Below are 23,833 nucleotides of genomic sequence, written 5' to 3'. Positions count from 1 at the left end.
TTGAAAAGGATAAAACAATAACCGGGGAATATTATTCCGATCTTTTAACCAGACTAGATGAAAAAATTCATGAGAAAAGTCCTGGTCTTTCACAGTGCACCTGCCCACAAAGGCTTTTGGACAATGGGAAAATTAAGGGATCTTCACTATGAATTGTTGGAAAATCCACCCTATTTCCCAAATTTGCTCCCTCTGAATTCTATTTCCTCCCAAAACTAAAACTCTTCCTCGCTGGTCAGCATTTTTCTTCAAATCAAGAGGTGACTGCAGCTGTAGAGGGGTATTTTGCAGATCTTACTGAGAACCACTACAGGAATGGGATAATGGTGTTGGAGCATCGCTGGAATGAATATTAGTCTTAAGTGAGATTATGTTGAAAAATAAAAATAAGCTTGAAATTATAAATTCGTTTTTTCATTGTTAGGCCGAGAACTTTTCAGACCACTCTCGTAGTACTCAAGTTGTACTCTTTTTTTTTTGTTGTTGAAAATTTTGGCATTACATGTATTGGATTTGGTTATACAAACCCTAAAACACACCCCAACTCGATATCACCAGAGTTGAAGATCGGCACTATCAACATAAGAAGCCTGAATGGCAAAGAAATTGAACTAGCTGAGGAATTAGATAAGTACCAGATCGATATAATATGGGTGACTGAAACAAAAAAGACAAAAACTGGTGAGATCTTTCTGAGCAATAAATACAAAATGTTACATTCAGGCAGTGACAATCAAGAAAAAGAAGGAGTAGCCATAGTATTCAACACTAAATATGAGGCTAATCTTCTTGAATGGCAGGCAGTCTCAAGTAGAGTGATATGGACAAATATGAGAATGGGAAACTGGACAATGAGACTTATTTGTGCCTATGGTCCCACAGAAGGCTCTACAAAGGTAGAAGTGGAAGAATTTTTTAAGAAATTAGAGAAAGCTACTGACACAATGAAAAAGGAAAAGTTGGCCCTTGTTGGGGATCTAAATAGCACAGTAGGAAATGATTGCGAGACATATAAAAATATTTTTGGAAAATTTAGAGAAAATAGCAAAGCTAATAATAATGGCAAATATCTGTTGGATTTCTGCTCAGGACATGGACTGGTTATTACTAACACCATGTTCCAACATAAAAATGTGCACAAATTCACATGGAGAGAAGAGGCTAGGAATAAGAAAAGTCTCATTGACTATGTTATTGTTGATAGTGATGTTTTCTCCCTGGTGCAGGACACCAGAGTGTACAGAGGATTTGAAATTGGAAGTGATCACTATTTAGTCTTGAGCAGAATAAAATTGAATTTCATATTGAAAAGAATAACATGTAAGAAAGTTTTAAAGCGAATAAAAGTTGAGCAGCTCTCAGATGTGAACTGTAGACTAAAATACAGAAAGATTATTGAAAAGAAAATGAAAGAGTTTGAGAACAGGAATCAAACCTTGGAGATTCAGTGGCAAACTCTGAAGAAAACATTGATTGATTCTGCCAGAGAGGCATGTGGTGAGGTTGTGTGAAAGGATAAAAAAATCAGAACTCCCTGGTGGACACAGGAAGTTAAAGAAGAAAGCATATGAAAAGTTCCTGGCAAATAAGTCAGCTTGTGCTCTTAGAGAATATAGAGACAAATGTAAGAAAGCTAAACACTGTGAAAAACTAGCTAAACAAAAGTCATGGGAGGACTTTGGCAAGAACATAGAAAATAAATATCAAGAAGGTGGCAAAATATTCTGGAGGTTGTTGAAGAAGCTCAAAAATGGAGGAAAGAGTGCTGTAAAAGGAGTTAGAGATGTTAAAGGTGACATGAAAACAGGAGAAAAAGATATCATTGAAGTACAGAGTAATTACTTCGAAAAATTGCTGAATGAAACAAGGAGTGATAGCCCAGTGGTAAAAAATACTCAACAGGCATACAGTCAGGAATACATATCCATACTTGAAGTAGAAAAAGCCATCAAAGGCTTGAAATGTGGAAAGGCAGCAGGAGTAAATGATATTTGACCATAAATGTTTAAGTATGGTGGTATAAAAGTCTTACAGTGGCTACACTGCATAGTTCAGAAGGCGTGGACAGAGGGACGAATTCCTGCTGATTGGAGTAGAGCTCTCATAGTACACATATATAAAAAGGGAAATAAAACTGAATGTGAGAATTACATAGGTATATTTCTACTGAGTGTTCCTGGTAAGATTTATGCTAGTATACTTGAGAAAAGGTTGAGAAGAATTGTGGAAGAAAAGCTTGGTGAAGAACAAGCTGGATTCAGGGGCCAAATAGAGGCTGTCAGGATCAGATCTTCACTTTACGACAAATAGTTGTAGAAAGCATGGGAATATAACAAAGATCTCTATTTAAGTTTTGTCAATCTGGAAAAGGCATTTGACAAGGTGCCAAGAGAGAAGCTATTCAATACGCTACAATTATATGGTATCAATGGGGCATTATATCAAGCAATACTTAGTCTTTATTTGAGTTGTAAATCAGCAGTTAAGATTGAAGGAAGTACAGGAAGATGGTTTAATGTTAAATCTGGTGTGAGACAAGGATGTACAATATCCCCTCTATTATTCATTATCTATATGGATCATATTACGAAGGAAAGTGGTATTAAACCTGATATCAAATTGAGAGATATTAATGTCAGCTCTTTGTTTCATGCAGACGATGTCTTACTTCTAAATAAATCTGCTACAAGTCTGCAAGATTCTCTGACTAAATTGAATAGCTGTTGTAATAGATATGGTATGAAAGTCAGCAATAAAAAGACAAAGAAAATGAAAATAGGCAGAATTGTTGAAAATGTCAACTGCGTTGTGAATTGAGAACCTGTGGAACAAGTAAAACATTTCAGCTACTTAGGCACGATTTTTACTGAAGATGGTAATTTAAATATGGAAATAGACAACAGAATCAACAATGCTGTATGGTAGGAAGTCAATTATCATATGGAATAAGAGAAAAATTAGTCAGAACACTAAATTAGCTGTGTTCAAACCTATGGACAGTTTTAACTTATGGATCTGAGAGCTGGATCAGAAGTAAAACACTTAACCAAAGACTAGAGACTTCAGATATGAGAGTCCTTAGAAAGATTAGAGGTGTGAGCAGATGGCATCAGTGGCAATATCATATTAAAAACAAGGATATTAGCCAGGAATGCGTAAGCAGAGTTAATCTCAGGTGGTATGATCACTTAAACAGAATGGGCATGGAAAGATTAGCAAAACAAGTGTTCTCAGCCAGGTTGGCAGGAAAACGACCCAGAAGAAGACCAAGATATAGATGGATTGATACGGTACAAAGTGCCTTAGACAATAGAAATATAAGATCTGATAATGTTGAAGTCTTGACAAGTAACAAACTGATTTGGAGGAAAATTGTAGATAGGAAGTTAGTAATGATGTACATTTTTCATCTAGTACTATCATATCCTGTACACCCCTTGAGGGTAGATGGCAGGAATTTGATGATGATGATGATGGATTTGGTTATACACTGGATTTGGAATTATGGCTTCAAGGACTAAGTTTACGAGTCCTTGCCTGATTGTGTGTTGTTCTGGATACATGCCTGTTTTGCAGGCATATATCCCATCACGTCTGTATGAGATTCCTGAGGTATGCAGCAGTTTATTGGTCTTGGTTGGTATCAATTTGAACACTGGCTAGTATCAATCTTTTAAGAGGAATTTTAAGTTGATTAGTATATAAATAACTGGAATGATTGATGTTAAGTTTATTTTTATCTTCATATCATACTTGTTATTGTTGGTTCCAATTTCCACAGTGCAATTTTTATTTATTATTTTGTCAGTCAGAGTATGAGTGTATGAATTCCTTTACTACAGAGGGTGGGGATGAGAATACAGATGTGACTTGGTTTTACTAAGGTAAAACTAAGTCACAACTTCTGTATTCTCACACCTACCCTCTTTCTTCATTCCTTACTGTTTTTTTGCAGTTCTCATTTAATAGTTAAATTTAGACACATAATTTCTGAGTTCTAAAATCTTTTAAACCTCCGAAGCAAAGAATGCTACAAGTGTCAAATGAAACGCGTCATGCATCTTATTTGTTATATGTTTGTTTACAGAACTGTACCTAATTTCCCTATTTTATTAAATGCATTCTAGAGTCTCTGTAGCTCAGTTGGTATAGACCATAGGTTCCCAAACTTTTTCGGGCCACCGCCCACTTTGCAAGACAAATTTTGTAACACAGTTATTGCTATACCGGTTTTGGTGAAACGTAGCCCATATGTAAAGATTGTAAAATGTATGCTCGAATAACATTATGCACAGTTTCATACAATGGTTTAAATATGAAAATGTGGAATACAATTAAGAGATTGCATTGCATTAGTAAGAATCTTATTGTAATAATTAAAACACCATTAAATATATTACAAAATTGTTTATTTCTAACTTATAAAGTAAAAATACAAAGCAAAAATAACAAATTAATGTGAAGGATGATACATTTTTAAAAGTTTGTTAATATTGGGTTCAACTTTCATTAAAAACAGTCGTAAATCGGCATGCTCAGTTATATGCAATCGGTTCCTTTTCTTAGATAGTAAATTCACTACAGCACTAAACCCAAGCTCAGCCAAATAAAAAGATGGAAATGCAATTAAAAATTTCTGCACTATTTCTCATAATCCAGGGTACAGTGTTGGTATTGATTTTTGAAGCCAGACTCTTGGTATCCAGTTTTGAATTATATTTTTAGTTCTTTGTTTGTTGTGAGTTCTATGAGTTCCACTTCTAAATTTGATGATCCTGCTGTGCTTACATGTGAGAAAGGATCTAGAACCCAATTTGGTATATTCATGTTTAGAATATCCTTGAATCGCTCACTGAAATCAGCATGGAGAACCTCCAAGTGTTGGCAGTATGTAAATAAATCTTCCTTTTTGAGAGACACTGCTGATAAATTTGAAATGTGGCTATATTCCCCTCGGCCCATATTCCTTGAACAGAAGAAGTTTCCCTACAAAAGCAGCAATAAAGTTTTTTGTTTTAATTAAATTCTATTCATCACCTTGTAGTTATAGATTGACTTCATTAAATATTTTATAGAGGTCTGTCAAATAAGCGATGTCATTTTTGGATGTAATCAGGTTGGCCCGCAATCAGTCGTCTGTTTTCTAGGAACTCTAGTACTGAATCAAACAAATTGTAAAATCAATTCAGACAAATACCTTCTGAAAGCCAGCGAACTTCTGTGTCAAACAGCAAATGATTGAAATCTTCATCGTTTTCAATACAAAGTTGGCTAAACAATCTGTCACTCAATGAATTGTTTCTAATCTTGTTGGCTACTCTAATAACGTAATGGAGCAACGTGTGCAGGCATTCACTTAAATTTTTTGCAACCAAATGTTGACGATGAAGAACACAATGTATAGCGAGTACATTTGGTACTGCTTGTTTCAAATGTGCTGTGAAACCCTTGTGGCACCCTGTCATTGCTGGAGCACAATCGGTAGCAGCAGACAAAATATTATGAATAGGAATGTCTTTCTCTTGATAAAACTTATTCATGATATTAAACATAGATTCTCCCTTTGTATGCGCTTCCAAGTTTTTAGCAAATAATAATTCTTGACAAACTTTTTCTTCTTTTATGAATTGTACGTATGATAAGAGTAGTGGTTCATTATTTGGGAGAGTTGATTCATCGAGTTGAATAGAAAATTGGCACGTCTTCAAATAATCGCACAATGATTTTTCAACGTCTTCAGCCATTTCATCGATTCTTCGTACTGAATTATTGCTCAAAGGAATTTTCCTGATGATATCTGACACTGGCTTATGAAGCACAGTGTTTATTACTTCTTTTACTGCCGGCAAGATTAATTCCTCACCAACTGTGTGTAGTTTTCCTGCTTTTGTGATTAATAATGAAATATTATAAGATGCTTGTAATCCATCATTATCTTGTTTAGTGGACGACGTAAAAAGTTTTGATATAGTTAGACGTTTAAAATATTTTTCTTCTAGTACTTGAAAATAGGACAAATCTTTATCCTTTTTTGTCAGCATGCATTTTAGTCAAATGCTCTTGTAGCCTAGAAGGCTTCATTGCTTCATTTGAAAACACTTTTTGGCAAATCAAGCACATGGGTAATAATTGGTTCATAGGAGATTGAATAAAACCATATTTCAAATACTCAATACTGTACTTTCGACATTCCTTCTTATATTCAGACATAATGAAGTAATAAAATTTGTAAAAATATTCACAAAATAAAAGATTTAATTTACACTTTTGTATGACTCCACTTATCTATCACACTTTCGAATGATGATTGTTGGCAAAGCACACAAAAAATAATGAAACTTATTCCTAAACCACTGGTATTTATAGATTTGAAATTTAGCCCGAATTGACTTGCATGCATTGACTTGTTTGCGATACCATCGTACTCGTGCTTTGAACAAGTCACTGCAAGCACCCATATTCCTGTCAAAACATGCTGAATTGAGTGAATTACTTAAGTAATAGTTGACCGACATACTACTAGTTAAGACTCGTCTGCTGCATGGATAGACTGAAGCCTGTATGGCACGATCAATTTTTACAATAGCAAAAAATGAATAAATTTTTTAAGTATATAAAAAAGAGAAGTTAAAATATCTTGTATGACACGTTCAATTTTTTATTTTGCACGCAAGTGTATTTTGTTCGTCCGACCACGACACTGTCCGAATAATTATAAATAATTATTTTTTTTATTTTTTTTTTATTATTATTATTTATAATTATACAAAGCTAATACTTGACTAAAGACTAGAGACTGCAGATATGAGAGTGCTGAGAATGATTAGGGGTGTGAACAGATGGCAGCAATGCAATATCATATTAAAAAAGAGGATATTAGGAAAGAACTTGACATTGTTAACATCTAGGAATGTGTTAGCAGAGCTCACACATTCCTGGGATTGAGGATCCCAGGTGGTATGGTCACATAAACAGAATGAGGAAAGATTAGAAAAACAAGTGTTCTCTGCCAGGTTGGCAGGAAAAAGACCCAGAGGAAGATCAAGATATAGGTGGATTGGTGCAGTAAAAAAAGTGCCTTAGAAGATAGAAATATAAGATCTGATAATGTTGGAGTCTTGACAGGTAACAGATTGATTTGGCAGAAAATTGTAGATATGAAGTTAGTAATGATGTAAATGTTTCATGTAGTACTATCATATCCTGTACATCCCTTGAGGGTACATGTCAGGAATTTGATGATAACTTTAATTTTCAGCCAACCACTATGGAGGAGCTCTGTTTTTCTCTAGCATATGTTTATCAGGTCTCATGTGATTGTAATTGTTCTTATTTTGGGCAAACTGCCAAATTTTGGTAAGAGAATTAACGAGCACCAAAAACGCCGGTATGCAAAGCCTTGCACAATATAGAGGTCAATACAGAAAAGACAGGACAAATTTGGAAGGACGTGCATCCATCACATCTACAGAAATCATTTCTGAGTATCAATCATTGTTCAATCAACAATATGGATAGACTAGTCATCAATGTTTCCAGCTTTCCACTAACTTTTTGTTTTATCAAAAGGCATGATTTTGCCATCTCTCCCAATTGTATGCCCTTACTTCATAGAACTAGTCTGGCAATGTGCCAAGAATAGTCAATTCATGCTGAAGGGGAGAAAAAATAAAGGATATCACGAACTGGTCACCAACACGTGAAATCATGTACTTTATACGTAAATTTTCCAACTGTTGTACAAGCAAAATAGTTATCACTTTAAGAACTAGAATTTTCATTAAAAAAAAGATAATTTTCCGACATCTAATAATAAACACTCATCCCACGCAACGCATTGATTACCCTAATATCGGAATGGATTCTCCTTCTTTTGACATGTGCAGAAGTGTCGAAGGGTCTTGCATCTGTGGGCATACAGTACCCTTTATGGACTTTTTTCATAGCACAGATAGAGATCTTTGATCCTTATCTCAAAAAACAGGTTCGTTTTAAATGAGCAAAAATTCTTTTTTTGGGCCAAGCCTCTGCGTCCTAATCTCTCTTTCTCTCTTTCTGAAGGGCCACCAGTGTAGCTGATTTTCTAAGATACATTACATCCTTTAGAGTCCCCCATAGGTAGAAGTCCGGGGGGGGGGGGGGGGGGGTAAATTAGGAGAAAACGCGGGGAGAACTCAACTGTACCTCTGCATTCAATCCATTGTTCCTGTAAACTCTCATCGAGGTAAACTCACACATCTTGGCGGTAGTGTGGTGATGAGCAACAGTACTTTCAAAGAATAATGGTCCTATTAAACCCCTAGATCAGAGTTCTTCAACCTTTTTACACCTGCAGACCGGGGAAAACAGGAGAAATATTTCGCGGACCGACTGACGGCAAAGACAAAAACACAAACCAATGTAGATAGTATTTTATTTATTAAACCCAATGTTATGAAATTACAATATTTAGCTAGTGTGACATCTACTGCTACTTAAAGGTTAGAAAATTTGATATACATGGTTGGATCCGAGAGATGAAGAAATTTTTGGCAGACCGCCAGGAAATTTCTGCAGACTGGCACTGGTGTCCAGGAACCACAGATTGAAGAACAAGGCCCTAGATGATAATCCACACCAGACATTGAACCCTCAGTAAATTGACTCCTTGTCCACATGAACGTCTGGATTTTCTTGAGCCCAGTGAACACAATTATGCTGATTCACTGTTCCATTAAGCTTAAATTATGCTTCATCAGACAAAGCCATCTTTCTCATCTACCATGTGTTGAAACCACTCACAATACTGCATTCTTCAATCAGGATAATTTTCATTCGTTGCATATAATAATCTCAGGATGTAAACTTTCCATTTAGCTGCTTTAAGAATGCGCTGTATGCTTGTACTGCTAACTCCTGTCTCATGTGTACATTGTGTGGTAGAATTCTGTGGCGAACGTGTAAACTGTTTCAACACCATATCCGAGGAAGCAGACCCAGGTTTGATTCCTAGCATGGGAAGAATTTTGTTAGCCTAGCTGGCTGAATGGTTAGCGTATTCACTCCCGAACCAACAGGTTGCAGATTCAAATCCCACAATAGGTATGAATGTTTGTGATTGTGTTTAGGTGGGAGATGAATTTCAATGCCCAGAGTGAGACCACCACCATGCTTACTGGAGGCCTGAAGTGGCTTGAAAAAGTTCTATGTTTGGTCTCTAGAGCAGAGAACTTGGACTGTGAAATAAAATAAATAAAAATACAAAAATCCTTATACCACTTAAGGTACTAATGTAACTAAAGAAAGATTGTAACCTATTATAGGTTACAATCTTTCATTAGTGGAAATCATATAAAAAAAAATGCTGTTCCCATCCTAGGTGGATTTAAGTCTCCTGGTGAAAATCTAAAAAGAATAATATATAACAGATGTTTAAATAAAACAGAAGTAAGATATCAAGTTAAACATACAACTGTCTGATAGTTGACTTGAACAATTTCATCTCCTTCTTCAACCTTGCCACATCGCCTGGCTGGACTCTGTAAGAAAAGTAAAATTAGGTTCACAAGGCAAATGAGCTCTCTGCTCTTCATAAAACATTATTAATTTAAATAACTGCTTTTCATTTCATATCTACTTAACCAAGAATTTTTCAATGTTGCATGGTCTCCATGGAGTAATTTGGAAGATTCATAAAATATCAAAGTGATGAATGACAGTTTCTGTCATGTTTTTTTTTTAAAGATTTCTGGACAGTAATGAAGATTTTTTTTTGCAAAGAATTTAATATTTTAGAAACTACTACTTTCACTTTTTTTTTTCAATACTTGACACTGTACCTGGTCAAACATACATTGTTCATTATTGTTGCAAATGTTAGCATTTACAGAACTGTAAATGCTAACATATTGCATTTACAGTTCGAATCATTATGGGATTTAATGGAATAAAGACAGACTATATAAATAATTAAACAACATTTAATCATTTCTACATTTCATCTGTCACTGAGATAATGTCAGGGAAACAACATTAAAATTGCAAAAACATACACAAATTTGCACAAATAATAAGCAGAAATAATTAGACTAAAAGCTTCAAGTCCTATGAGAGGTGCTCTCTATGGGTGCTGTTGGACAGGAGGCCTAAGAATTAAGGTTTCCAAAAACTTATACAACCATATTTATTAAGATTAGATTGGTTTTTGAATTCTGCTGCTGATTCTAGTTGAAAAATTTTTCAACTTTCTATTTTTTTTTTTTCCATTTGATTCTGTGCAAGATATCCAAGGCATAGTCAGCAAGCCCTGGCTTACCATACTTATGACGACAGATGTATTTCTTACATTCTTCTTCTTATTATTTATAATAAGAATGTAAGTCAAACAACTCATCGCTAGAGACCCACACTATCCATTAACACAACAGCTATCATACATTTCAAACTTATTCACTGTTGGGGCACTCACAACCACTGGCAAATCCATTCCACTAATTCACTCATTCCAAGTAAAAGAACCTAGTCCGCATACCCTTATTAATCACACTCTTAGACAACTTCCAAATGTGACCTTTTCTTTTCCCTCTAATTCCTCATGTATTAAAAAATTTCTTTTGCATCAATCTAATATAATCTCTTAAGTTACTTATTTCTATCATATCCCATCTCCTTTGCCTATCAGCTAAACTCAGTCCTCACAGGGAACATTCCACAGACCTGTCACTTGTCTCTGAACCCCCCTCCCCCGAGTCCGCTAGAACACAGGTGACCAATCTATGCACAGTAGTCAACATGTGGCCAAGTCATAGCTTTATAAATATGCTTTATCATAGCTTTATATTCACCTTGAGGGATAAAAGCTTTCCTATCGTTAGTTGTCAACGTGTTCTTCAACATCCAAATATTCCTCTGAGCTATTTTCCCAAACTTGCAATATGTCCTCTGAATTTCTCATCTCTATCCACTATCACCCCAAAATCCTTTGCCTCACCAATTTCCTGTAATCTAGTATCATCAATATGCCCACACACACACTACCAATTTATTTAAGCCATCCTACAAGATATCTATATCACCTTTATCAAGTATTGCCCTCTTCAGTTTTGCACCAACAATTGAATATCTTCCCCTCAAATCTTCTGCTATATCATTAATGAACAAATTAAAAAGTAATAGTCCTGGTAAAGAACCCTGTGACACTCCACTAGTCTTCATCATTCACCTTGATTTCACTCCACCATACACCATCCTCTGATGTCTGTCTATTAGCCATCGCCTATCCATGCCACCAACCTCATATCCCCATTTGCTCCAACTTATGTAAAAATTTTCCATGCAGTATTCTGTCAAATGCCTTTGCAAACTCCAGCAGTATCATAATGTAGCCATATCCTTTATTTAATTCTGTTTTCACCTTATTATAAAATGTGAATAAATGACTAAGGCAGGACCTCTCTTTTACAAAGCCATACTGCCACCTATAGAGGACATATTCCTATTCATCCATTCCTGAATTTTACTTTTAACCAACTTTTCTAATACTTTAACCACCACTCCAGAGATACTAATTGGTCTGTAATTTTCTACTTCTGTCTTGGAACTATCTTAACCTCTTTCCAGTCCCTTGGAATATTCCCAGAGCTGAGACTTAGATTAAATAACTTTGTCAGAGGCACTGCCAGTTCACTTGCAGATTCTGGAAGCACATGAGTTGACACACTGTCCAGGCCAGTGCTGCATTTACATTGATATTATTCAATATACTGAGTACCTTTAGTTTATCTACCTCAATCCTTACATCAGTCTCTATCATGTCAGTAGCTGCAAAGGCACAACTTGGATGCTATCCCCTTGTAAAGTGATCACTTAGTAACTGAATTATTTCTTCTGCTTCTGTCACTTTCCTGCCATCAGTACAGAATAAATAAAGTTATCTTTCCATAATCATACTTTCTCTTACTTGCTATGTAGCAAAAAAATTTTTGGCCTGTTTAGTTAATTTTCTCTCAAAATCTGATTTAGTCTTCCTTACCATACTTGTTACTCTTCTTTCTTGTGCTTTATACTGCTCATGAGCATGATAATCACCCTTTTGTTTATAATCCTTCCACAATGCTTTCTTTTTTTTTTGTAGCTCCTAATCCCTACTCAGTTTATCCTCCTGCCCCTGGGGTATGCAGTCTGATAATGCCTCACTCAAACAATCCCTGACCACTTCCCATGCACTAATGACATTCATTCCATGTAGCTTCTTAGGCACTGCTCCAAGGTTTCCACCTAAGTCTGTAATAATCGCCAGCTTTGTAGTTCCACATAAGCCCTTTCTTGACTGAAAATTCCACATGATGAGCAATCTCCAAGGACAAGACCGCATGGTCACTTTCCCCAATTAGGGTAGAGTTGCTATCGTAACTACAGATAGACCTTCTGATGCTATTACCAGATCCAACACACTCAAACCCCTAGTCCCTTCCATCATGTACTGCTTCAGGTAATTATTCCTTAGTAACTGTATAAAATGGGGTATGCATTAAATTGAAAATCTCATTTTGATAATCCCTATTTGACTGAAACCGAGCTGTTTCTTTTCCAAGTTTTTCTCTCCCATATTTTTCTTAGCTTCTGCTCAAGTATTTTTGATAAAGTTGTTTTATTGTCCTTTTAATAGATGGATAATATCAGTTTTACACCAATCATCCAAAATTTGATCTTCTGACCATCCCTGAATAATGCTGTGCAATGACTTGCACTTATAATACAACTTTAATTTGATTCTTTGATTAAAACTTATGGATTTGGATCTATACTGCTTCACAACATTCCAATTTTTTACCTTTCTCTCTACTGTGCTCCCAGCTGTTTATGTCTTAGTGTTTTCTACTGTTAGTCAATATATACCACATGACATCACATGAACCTCATTGTGACTTCAAAACAGTTACAGCTGTCAGGGTTAATGCAATGATATGTCTCCTCTTTCATGATTTTCATCAATTCTGAATACAGAATATTTTATATCCATCTACAGCTCTCATTCTTCCAAAGCCTGTCCATCTCAATTCACCAGTTCCTAAAATACCTATTCAGTATCTTCCCATTTCCTCGACATTACTTCACATTAACTAATGTACCTCCAGCAGAGTTTTTGATCCATACTACAGTTAAAACAACTGCAGTCTGCCTAAACTTCCAAATTACACTCCATACGAAATCTTCTTCTACAAGAGTGGTACATGTGGTGATCTAATATTCCTTGCCAAAGAATGCCAAATCTTCAATCTCCTCATTTTGACTTTCACTAACTTAAGGTTTCCTTAAGTTGCTCCATTAGATATAATTCATCTGCTGTCTATATCTCTCCTAATTCTGAAAATTATTCTAAGACTTCTTCAGCTTCTTATCCTTGAAGCTTGATTTCAAGCAATACAACTATTAAATAATTAAATAGTCTTTCTGGGTATCTTTAATCTACTGACAAAGTTTGAAGAGATGAAGTATTTATAAAAATAAATGTTTATCTACCAACCAGAATGCAATCCTCTTGATGCATCCAAACACTTTTAGGTGAATAGGGAGGATCTTTTTAGAAGGCTAGTCAAGATCTTAAAAAATTCAGCTTCAGATACACTGTTGAGGTCATCTCTTCTTTCAGTAATTCAAACCATAATCTTAAAGTTTTATCTCTAGCAGAAAGCCAAATGGGAAACTATTCAGGATTCTGCTATACTTTTCCATAGTCAGACTACTGTTTGCATCAGATACTTGCTCTGATTACAGAAATTATCTTGAAATGAGGGCTTTCATTCCCCAATCCATTCAAAATTCCGGCTCAAAATCCAAGCCATGGTTTAACAAATTAACAAATGCAACACAGCATATTGCAATTGCAGCAAAGATTCCAGTTTCATTCTCACCCTACAGCAAACTCTCAACTACTGCTAGACAACCTTGCACAAATGGCAGTCCTAACTTCTATCCCTTGCAAAGGCCACTAAGCCTAATTTCTGTTTCACCTGTGCTTGCACCTCTCTCTCTCTAGCCTGGAGGGCGTATTCAAGTTTTTGAACAAAATCCAAGCCATGGTTTAACAAATTAACAAATGCAACACAGCATATTGCAATTGCAGCAAAGATTCCAGTTTCATTCTCACCCTACAGCAAACTCTCAACTACTGCTAGACAACCTTGCACAAATGGCAGTCCTAACTTCTATCCCTTGCAAAGGCCACTAAGCCTAATTTCTGTTTCACCTGTGCTTGCACCTCTCTCTCTCTAGCCTGGAGGGCACTACTGCAACAACATCTAAAGACAAAGTACGAGGGCTGTTCAATAAGTAATAATACTAATTTTACTGTCGCGAAACCACTCATCACAATATTAATTTCTGTGGAATAAAGAAATGTTACTGTCTGTATTAACAAAAGAGGTTGATAGATGGTGTATACAGGCTGATGTGCCAGAGTGTCACGTGACTAAACGCAAGCTTGTTTCAGCACGCCTACAAGCTGCGACCAGTCGTCGAAATGGAAGCATCCTTGGAACAGCGTTATGCAATAAAATTTTGTATCACTATGACCCTACAATGAAACAACAAAGCAGAGAATAGAAGCATCCATCTTCACCTACCCCCAAGAAAGCAAAAAGTGTAAAATCGGCTGGTAAAGTTATGACCATAATGTTTTTTGACTATGAAGGCATTGTTTACCAACACACTGTAGAACTCAGGAATACTGTAAACGGCTCATACTATGCGATGTTTTACGGACAATGGTACAGCAAGTCAAAAGGAAGCGTCCATTGCTGAAGAATGGCTTCTTATTGCACCACGATAATGCAAGGCCACATATTGCTGGTGGTGTAGTGGACGTTTTGCAGAAGAACAACATATATATCCTACCACACCCTCCATACAGTTCTGAACTCGCACCGTGCGATTTCTGGCTGTTTTCTCAGCTCAAGAAACCACTAAGAGGCTGCCATTTCAAAAGCAACAAAGTATATGTAAAAGCTGTGGAGGCGGTTTTAAAAGAACTCTCAAAAAACGGACTTTCACTTGTGTTTAAGAAGTGGATGCAACGCTGGGACAAATGCATCACGTCTCATGGTAGTTACTTCGAAAAAGACCATGTAAATGATGACGATTAAAGGTAATCTGTTTTCTGTATAAATATAGTCTTATAACTTATTGAACAGCCTCCGTATATCTCCAACTTCTGAGATGACTAAGACAGATTACCTTTAACTATAATAGAAAAAATAGCACCACATGATTAGATACCACAAAAATTTCCAGTCTTGACCATATTCCCCCAACTATACTTGAGAGAGGTGTGCTCCTGAAGTAAAACCCATCGCTTATCATCTGTACACCTTATTATACTCAGCTGGCATCTTTCCTGTGGCTATTCAGTCCATTCAAAAAAAAATTTCTGCATGTCTGCCATCAAACTATCAATCTGCTACTCTCTTATTTGAATGCTCTCTAAAGTAATAGAGAAAGTCATCAGCCACCATAAGTTTGGAAAGTGCAGCTAATCAGTGACCAACAGCATAGATTCTGGTACAAGATCTACACAGCAGATCTTGCTTAAATCACCCACTTCTGGATACATACTATATAAATGTTTGCTACACTTGACATTCCCAAGGTACATGACAGGGTCTATCAAATGAGACTTCTCAGCTAATGGTTAACTTAGGCCCTGCCTTCCACTCTTTATAATTGGACTGTCCATTTTCTCTCAGGTCATCCATTTCATTCACTACAAGTATTAGTGGAGTGCTCCCTCCAAGATATTTCTATTATCAAGCTCTGGTTATATCACTTGCCTACCATGTTCTTCATATACACAGAGGACCTTATTCAGTCTAACAGGATGATCCACTCCTACTCATACAACAAATCTTGCAGTCAGGGATGATGATGACAACCTATCACCTTCAATGACTTCAAAGCATAATTGTTTTTTCAAAAAAAAAAAAAAAAAAAAAACAGTTCCTCCTTTACCTTTGATAACACAGCCCAACAGTCAAGACATAATCTCTCTTCATGGATTGACATTTACTGGCAGTCTTTCCTGGAACAAATATATCACTTCAATACCAACCTGACTCCAAAAAAATTTGGCATCTTTTTTCACTCAACCTTAGAATACTGATCACATTTTGGTATGGTGCACCATAAACCTTGAAAAATTTTTGATTTGTCCTAAAGAGAATATTTCAGCTAATTTATGTTTATTTTCTCACAAACTATCCAGCCACTGACTCGCAGTCTACCTTTTCTCCAGGTACACCCATGGAAACAGTCAACAAACTAACATCCATCATTCTCCAATTTCTTTAAACCTATAATAACGTGAGCTGCAGCTGTACAACATCTGTTTATAGTTCGACTACTAACCCATCCAATCTACTACTTTCCATTCATTTGATCGATCAGTTCTCTGGTAAACAGCCTTCACTATGAAGTATTTTCTAAAATACTACCTCTAGCTTTTCAAAGGAATGATCGCTCAACAGATTCCTTTTTTCTTATTTATTTATTTTTTTTTGACACTCACATCCACTACTAAAGGCTGTAGGCCTAGCATACATAGCACTGTGGGTGAGCTAAGAATTTTTTATTACTATTTTTAATTATTATTATTATTTTTTTTTTTTATTAATCCATAAACCCTGCTCTGTAGACCAAGGATGGAAATTTTCCAAGCTCATTTTATAAGCCTCCAATAAATGAGACTTTTCTCACAATGAACAATGCAATTCATTCCCCCCCCCTCCTTTTTTAATGAGACACCCAATTACAAAATGTTCTAAATCTAGAGTACATCAGTACCATGAGTGGACTGACAACTTTTTTCTATTTTTTTTTAAATTTATTTTACGTTTATTTTTTCCTATTCATTTATTTTGTATATATTCTGGAAACATTGCTCCAGAGACCAAATGTAGACCTTTTCAAGCCAGATTGTGAGATGGTGGTCTCACAATCAGCAACAAAATTTGCCTCCTATCTAAAGACAATCACAAACATCCAGCCCACAATCAGTTGGCTGGAGAGAGGATGTGCTAATGACTCAGCCAACCAAACCAGTATGAACAGCAATTGCAGCCATTCGTGACCATAGTGGGATTCTAACACACAGCTTGTCAGTTGGAGATTAGATATATTAACCACTCAACCCATCAGGGCAGCTATGTAATGGCAAAATAATGAAATCGAATAATCAAAAAATTAGAGAATGTTACATACCTGAAATTTTACTCCTCCAACTATATGAATGCCTGAGTATGAGGATTGTATATGCATACCCTAAAAGTTGTGAAATCGAACAAGAAAAAAAAATTAATTTTTTTTTTAAAAGTTAAATAGTTTTACAATCAATGTAATTAACCAACCCTTCTAGAAATTAAAGATACCAAGAAATTATATTCTTGATTTAATCCTTAACTCAAGTGTAAGGAAACAATGTTTCCTTACACTTGAGGCTGAGCTACTTATATACACAGACTAATGACTTTACATTAATTGCTTTAGTACCTCATAATGCGAAGCATACCATACATCCTTTCTCCAATGCAATATGGGAAGACCACCACCCCCAGACCAGTTTCAAACTTTATTGAGGTAGGTTTAAGTGCAGGGATACCTCTCCAAAAACTCTGAGTGATATAGAAGATCAATCTCACTGAGTGGCTCTAAAGGATTACTACTAAACTCATTACATCTGACCTGAAGCACTCAAGGACAAGAAACTCAGTGATGGTGCTACCCAGTGGCAGGCAAAAACTACCACCAAGTAGAAGCTCTCTACTCCCTGACAGCCCAAACCCACAAGCGATACCAAGGTTGAATTAATGCAGAGTTCATATATTGCCCATATACAAATAGTCAAAAGGTGTCACACCTTATTATTAAAGTACTCTAGATTAGAAATAGAAGTTGAAAGTTTATCCCATTCGGTTATACTTTAATTAAAGATGCCAAGAAATTATATTCTTGGCATCTTTAATTAAAAAATGCCAAGAATATTAATTTTAATCCTTTACCCAAGTGTAAGCAAACAATGTTTGCATGTGAAGTATCTTCACAACTGGGCTACTTGTATATAGAGGCTAATGACTTCACAGCACTCAATAATGGTCAAAACCAGTCTGGGTAGTGGCCCTTCCCATAATGCATTGCATTATACATGTATGAAAGGATGAGTGCTTTGCATTATGGGTAATTATTCAATTGATGTGAAGTAATTAGCCTCTATATAGAAGTAGCATAGTTATGAGGATATTTCAAGTGCAAACATCATTTGCTTACACCTTGGTAAAGGATTAAATCAAGAAAATACCATATTTTTCACCTTATAAGACATGCTGTTTTGTAAAATTCATCTAAAAATTAGGATGTTTCCTATAAGCCGAGTGCATCTTATAACCCAGTGCATGTTATACACCAATGCATTTTGTTATACATGCACAGTTACAGTGCGTCATCACTTGTTGGTAATGCATGATCAGTATTGAATAGTTGCACAGTCGTTAACAGTCATGCATTTAAACGAGTAATAATCATCAATACCTTATTATATTTACATTTTTTTATAATCTATAGATTCTACAAAGCACAGACATAGCTATACAATTGCATTTAAACGTAATGTAATTAAGTATGCAAAAAATTTTTTGAGATAGATGATGGGCTGATATATTATGGATATAACGACCTGAAAAAGTTGATTTTCAATAGACAGAAGCAGGAATGGATCCATCTTGTTTGCACTGGATGTGTACAGGGTGTGAAAATTTAATTCCCAGAATGCACCTGTAAAAAACCTATGTTTGGAACTATACATTAGTGACTACTGTCACCTTCGAAGTAGTCCAATCGTACATTTATACACTGGTTTAGATGGTGTTCCCATTTTTGGAAACAAGCTGGAACTCTTTTTCCGAATACTCTTGAGTTCCTTTATCATATTATGCTGGATATCAGCAATGTCAGAAAATCTTTGTCGTTTTAGCGTGGTCTTTAATTTGGAAACAGTCAGAAATCACAGGGAGCTAAGTTGGGTGAATAAGCAGGATGACCTAATTCAGTAATCGATTTTTTTCGGCCAGAAATCGATGAGTGCAATATGGCCAAGCCATATTGCACTCATCGATCATCCATTATTGTCATAATGGATGATCCACTTGTCAGGTCACAATTCAAATCTTTTTCTACAGAGAGAATCTCATAATCTTCTCAGCAACTCTAAATTTATTATTAAGCGTATGATGTACAGGTCTCAGAATAAAACATACAAATTACATAAAACAGCATAAAAACAATTGTAAAAATCATATTAAAAGGGATACACTAGGTTGAAATGATTAAACATCAAATTAAGAATCAGGAGTCAGAGCTTAATCCTTAAATCCCAGATCCACTCCAAGGATTCTGGGGTCAGTTTAAAAAAGTCCTCTTTAGAACCGGAGAATGAGTAGATAGGGCACTCAAGCACACTGTTGGTTGACCGTTTGTCCCTATTCAATTAATTCATAGTGGACTATTCCCCCCCCCCTTGTGATCAAAGAAACACACCAGAATGGTCATTCACATCTTCTCGCCCATCTTTGAATCTCTTATACCACTCAAAGACATTTGACTTTTTCAGAGCATCCACACCATATGCCACTTTCAACATTTCTTTAAATTTTTAGGAAATGATTAATAGGAAACTATTAATTAAACATTTTTAATTAATAGTTTCCTATTAATCATTTCCTTTTAATTAATAGGAGACTATTAATTAAAAAACTTTAATCAATACCTTCCTATATTTTGGCAATGTTACATTGCCATCTTCTGGGAACATAAAACTATGATGTGTGCATGCTGGCACTAACAACGATCAAATGAGGCTGAAGAAGGCAACTGGAGTTGGTCTTAGAGTCCTAGAGTCCCCCCCCCCCCCCCCCCACAGCAGCTAAATTGGCTTGTCTCAGCTGTTGAGCTGATGTTCTAAGGATGCAAGCTTCCCAAATTTGGGGCAGTCTCATGCACCCAAATTTTTTGAGATTTGGGAAGTTTTTTAGAGCTGAGGCTGACTCCAAGATTAATCTGTTTAGACCATAAATTAATTTGTTCAGACAGTAATGCCCTAACTGACCTTAACCATATCCTTAACACCTTCTTAGCCAATGGCTACAACTCCCCTCCCCCAAAAATCCAGAAAATATTAAAGACAGTTAACCCCCCCCTCTTAACAGAGATTACACTAAATCTATCACCATTCCATATATTCATGGCACATCTGAAAATCTCACAAAAATCTTAAAAAAAATATGACCTGACTACCTGTTTCCAATAAGAAATTGGCATCCCTTATCAGCTCCACCAAAGACCAACCACTTTCCCTAAACCTACCTGGTGTGTACCAGTTCCCTTGCAGCTGTAAACTGTCTTAATACAACCAAACAGGCAGGACAGCTAATATCAGGATTTCCGAGCACAAAGACTACATCCAGTTTCACCAATACAGCCACTCAGGACTTGAGGACCATGCACTAGATTCCCACCACAGAATATGCTGGAAGAAAGCCACTTTACTACACCATAGCAAATATAAATATGAAAGATTGTTCTTGGAGTCAGCCTCAGCTCTAAAAACTTCCAAAATCTCAACAAATTTGAGTGCATGAGACTGCCCCAAATTTGGGAAACTTGCATCCTTAGAACATCAGCCCAACAGCCAAGACAACACAATTTAGCCTGCTAGGGAGGGAGGGGGGGCACTTTAGGACTCAGGACCAACGTCAGTTGCCGTCTTCAGCTACATTTGCTCATTGTTAGCGTCTGCATGCACATATCATAGTTTTATGTTCCCAGAAGATGGCAATGTAACATTGCCGAAATACAGAAAGGAATTGAGTCAAGTTTTTTTAATTAATATTTTAGTATACGTTGTCATTTCCTAAAAAATTTAAATTCATGTGTAACCAACGTATAAGTTTATCTACAAGAATTAAAGCTCCAACGTTTCAGTAGTAGTTTTGCCAATTTTCACACACAAAATTTGATGTCAACACGCTGCTCCAAATTTCAATCACACATTTTTTATGCCAAAGTTTACACGCAGATCTCTATTGTTTTTGCAATAGGCAACTAGCAAATGGCTCTATTGGCTTGAGGTTTATGCATGCATTAGTTAAAGCATGTACAAAGACTATTACTCACATGACTCCAACCACACTACATGGGTGACGCTATGCAGCCATTATATACAGCATATCAAATGCCTATTTGATTGTATGTACATGCACTTATAATACAAATTCATTTGATTCTTTGATTAAAACTTATGGATTTGGATCTATACCGATTCACAACATTTCAATTTTTTACCTTTCTCTCTACTGTGCTCCCAGCTGTTTATGTCTTAGTGTTTTTTACTGTTAGTCAATATACACCACATGACATCACATGAACCATGGATAATATTCTTGTTCCAATCTGTGGCAATATGACTGTTCAGCATGTGCCTTTGCTAAAGTTAAATAATTCTTTTTAACTTATATAAAATATCATTTGAAACATTTCTTCAATATTTTCTTATTCTCTGTGTCTAAAATTTTCACGCAACAAAGAAATTTATTTTCAGTTTCAGAATTGTTTTGATTTGATGTAAACAATAATAAGCACTAATAGAGGTCACATACTCTAATTAAATCTATTTCCTGACCATTTTTATATTATTAATATTTAATAATATATGTTATAATAAAATAAGTTTTATAAATAATTAAGGTAATGTGTTTTTTTTATTGATGTCCAAGAAATACACAATTCTATTGTCTATTTCAATATTTAATTTGTTATCACTAATGTGAGGGCTCAAATAGTGGAAATGTTTTACCTGTTCTATATTTTAACTATTTAACATGTTCTCTACTTCATAGTTTTGGAAGATTTTCATACAAAACAGGTCACAGGTTATGAAGACTCATACTGGATTTATATAGGAATACATCATCTGCATAAATTAAAGAGGTTAGATGAATATTTTCAATTTGGATATCAGGTTTCATGCTGCTTTCCTTCATAATGTGATCAATATAGATTATAAATAAGAGTGGAAACATTATGCATCCTTGCTTTATGCCTGCTTTTACATAACCCACCATCCTGTCACTCCTTATATTATCACTTAAATATAGCCGTTTTTAATGCCCAGTATCATGCTCAATTTAAATAATCTAACTGCAAGAGTCTGCGAGAGCATTTTCCTTGATATCTTATCCTACTTTATCCAGATCTATAAGGGAATATAGCAGATCTATGTTATATTTCCATTATTTATCAACTATTTGTCTTAAATTGAAAATCTCATTTTGATAATCCCTATTTGATTGAAGCCGATCTGTTTCTTTTCCAAGTTTTTCTCTCCCATATTTTTCTTAGCTTCTGCTCAAGTATTTTTGATAAAGTTGTTTTATTGTCCTTTTAATAGATGGATAATATCAGTTTTACTCCAATCATCCAAAATTTAATCTGACCATCCCTGAATAATGCTGTGCAACGACTTCAAAACTATCTCCATTCTAAACCTTTTCTGGTTAAATATCCTCTACTTCAGCTGCTCTTCAATATTTCAGGTTTCTGAAAGCTTTTTCTGCCTACTAAGTACTAGTACTGACATGTATTCCTAATTAGATTCATTTTGAATATTTTCAATCACTACTTGCTTCTTTCAAAATAATTATTCCAGACATTCAGAACATCTTTCTCTTCAGTTTTTATGTCACCTTTATCATCTGATTCCATTTACGGTATTCTTTCTTTCTTCAAAGCTTTTTCAATAGCTTCAAGAACATTTATCTTCCATACTCTTACCCCAACCTTCTGTTTAACTACATTTATATGTAGCTTTCTTACATTTTTCTTTCTATTCTAAGGGCACCTATTGCCTTACTGATCACTAACTTCAATACTATTATCCCCCCCCCCCACACACACACACCATCCAGGACTACCGCTAAAATCTTGGGTCCACATCGTCTTGGTCTGATAATTAAATATGTTCTTTACTGTTAGCTTTGCTCTTTTCTCTAAATCTTCCCAAATGATTTCTGTTTGTGTACTTGGTGATCATTCCCTATTCTATTGCTCAGATCTGTAACAAGGAGCAGCTTTCTCTTTTTATTCATGTCAGCTATCTTCTGTAATGATTTGAAATATTCCTCCACTTTTCTAGTAGAACCTTCTGTGAGACCACAGGCCAACTTAAGTCACATTGTCCAATTCCCGATCTTGAAATTTTTCCACATCACTCTATTGTATGCCCACACTTCCGAGAACCTAGTTTGGCGAACTGCCAAGAATAGTCAATTCATGCTGAAGGGGAGAAGGGGAGAAAGAAATGAAGGATGTATGAATTGGTCACCAACACACAAAATCACATGCTTTCTTGTCTGTCACTGTAGTAGTAGCTTGATTTTTGTTGTCGCTTTTTTGCATTAATTTTTTTATTATTAATTTGTATGATGGATCCGGTACAGTCAACAAGTTCTGGTGTTAAACCTTTCAGTAGCTCTTGCAAAAGAATACTGCATAATGTGCTGACATTCTGCGAAAAAGAATCGTTAGAAGCCAGTCTCCTTGTTCCACTTTCTCATATCACAAAATGTGCAAGTGAAATTGAGGGCATATCAGAGTCGACTGTTTAAAGAATTCGTATGGAATCAAAAGGTGAAGGTAAGTCAAAATTTAAATCTAAAAAGTGCCAGAGAAAGAAAACCATCGAAACATAGCTTTGAATGATTTTGATGTAGACGTTATAAGGAGAACTATTCATGAATTTTACATGGTCGAGGAA

The 23,833-nt window shown here is 35.6% G+C and overlaps 1 protein-coding gene across 1 annotated transcript in view; it reads right to left on the bottom strand.

Moving 5' to 3' along the window:
• cnk (connector enhancer of ksr) overlaps positions 1-23,833 on the bottom strand; it is a 221,522-nt gene that overhangs the window by 108,402 nt on the left and 89,287 nt on the right. The window contains exons 6-7 of the mRNA XM_090412454.1: positions 17,233-17,292; positions 9,450-9,518 (exon numbers count right to left, since the gene is read on the bottom strand). Coding sequence (XP_090268580.1) covers positions 9,450-9,518; positions 17,233-17,292 — 129 coding nt within the window. The remainder of the gene's footprint in view (positions 1-9,449; positions 9,519-17,232; positions 17,293-23,833) is intronic.

The sequence above is a fragment of the Typopeltis vanoorti genome, chromosome 22, assembly GCF_054136105.1.
Source record: "Typopeltis vanoorti isolate ZY-2024b chromosome 22, IOZ_Tvanoo_1.0, whole genome shotgun sequence".
Classification (NCBI taxonomy): domain Eukaryota; kingdom Metazoa; phylum Arthropoda; class Arachnida; order Uropygi; family Thelyphonidae; genus Typopeltis; species Typopeltis vanoorti.
The sequence above is the reverse complement of the archived record's forward strand: the minus strand, read 5'-3'. Positions and strand labels throughout refer to the sequence as shown.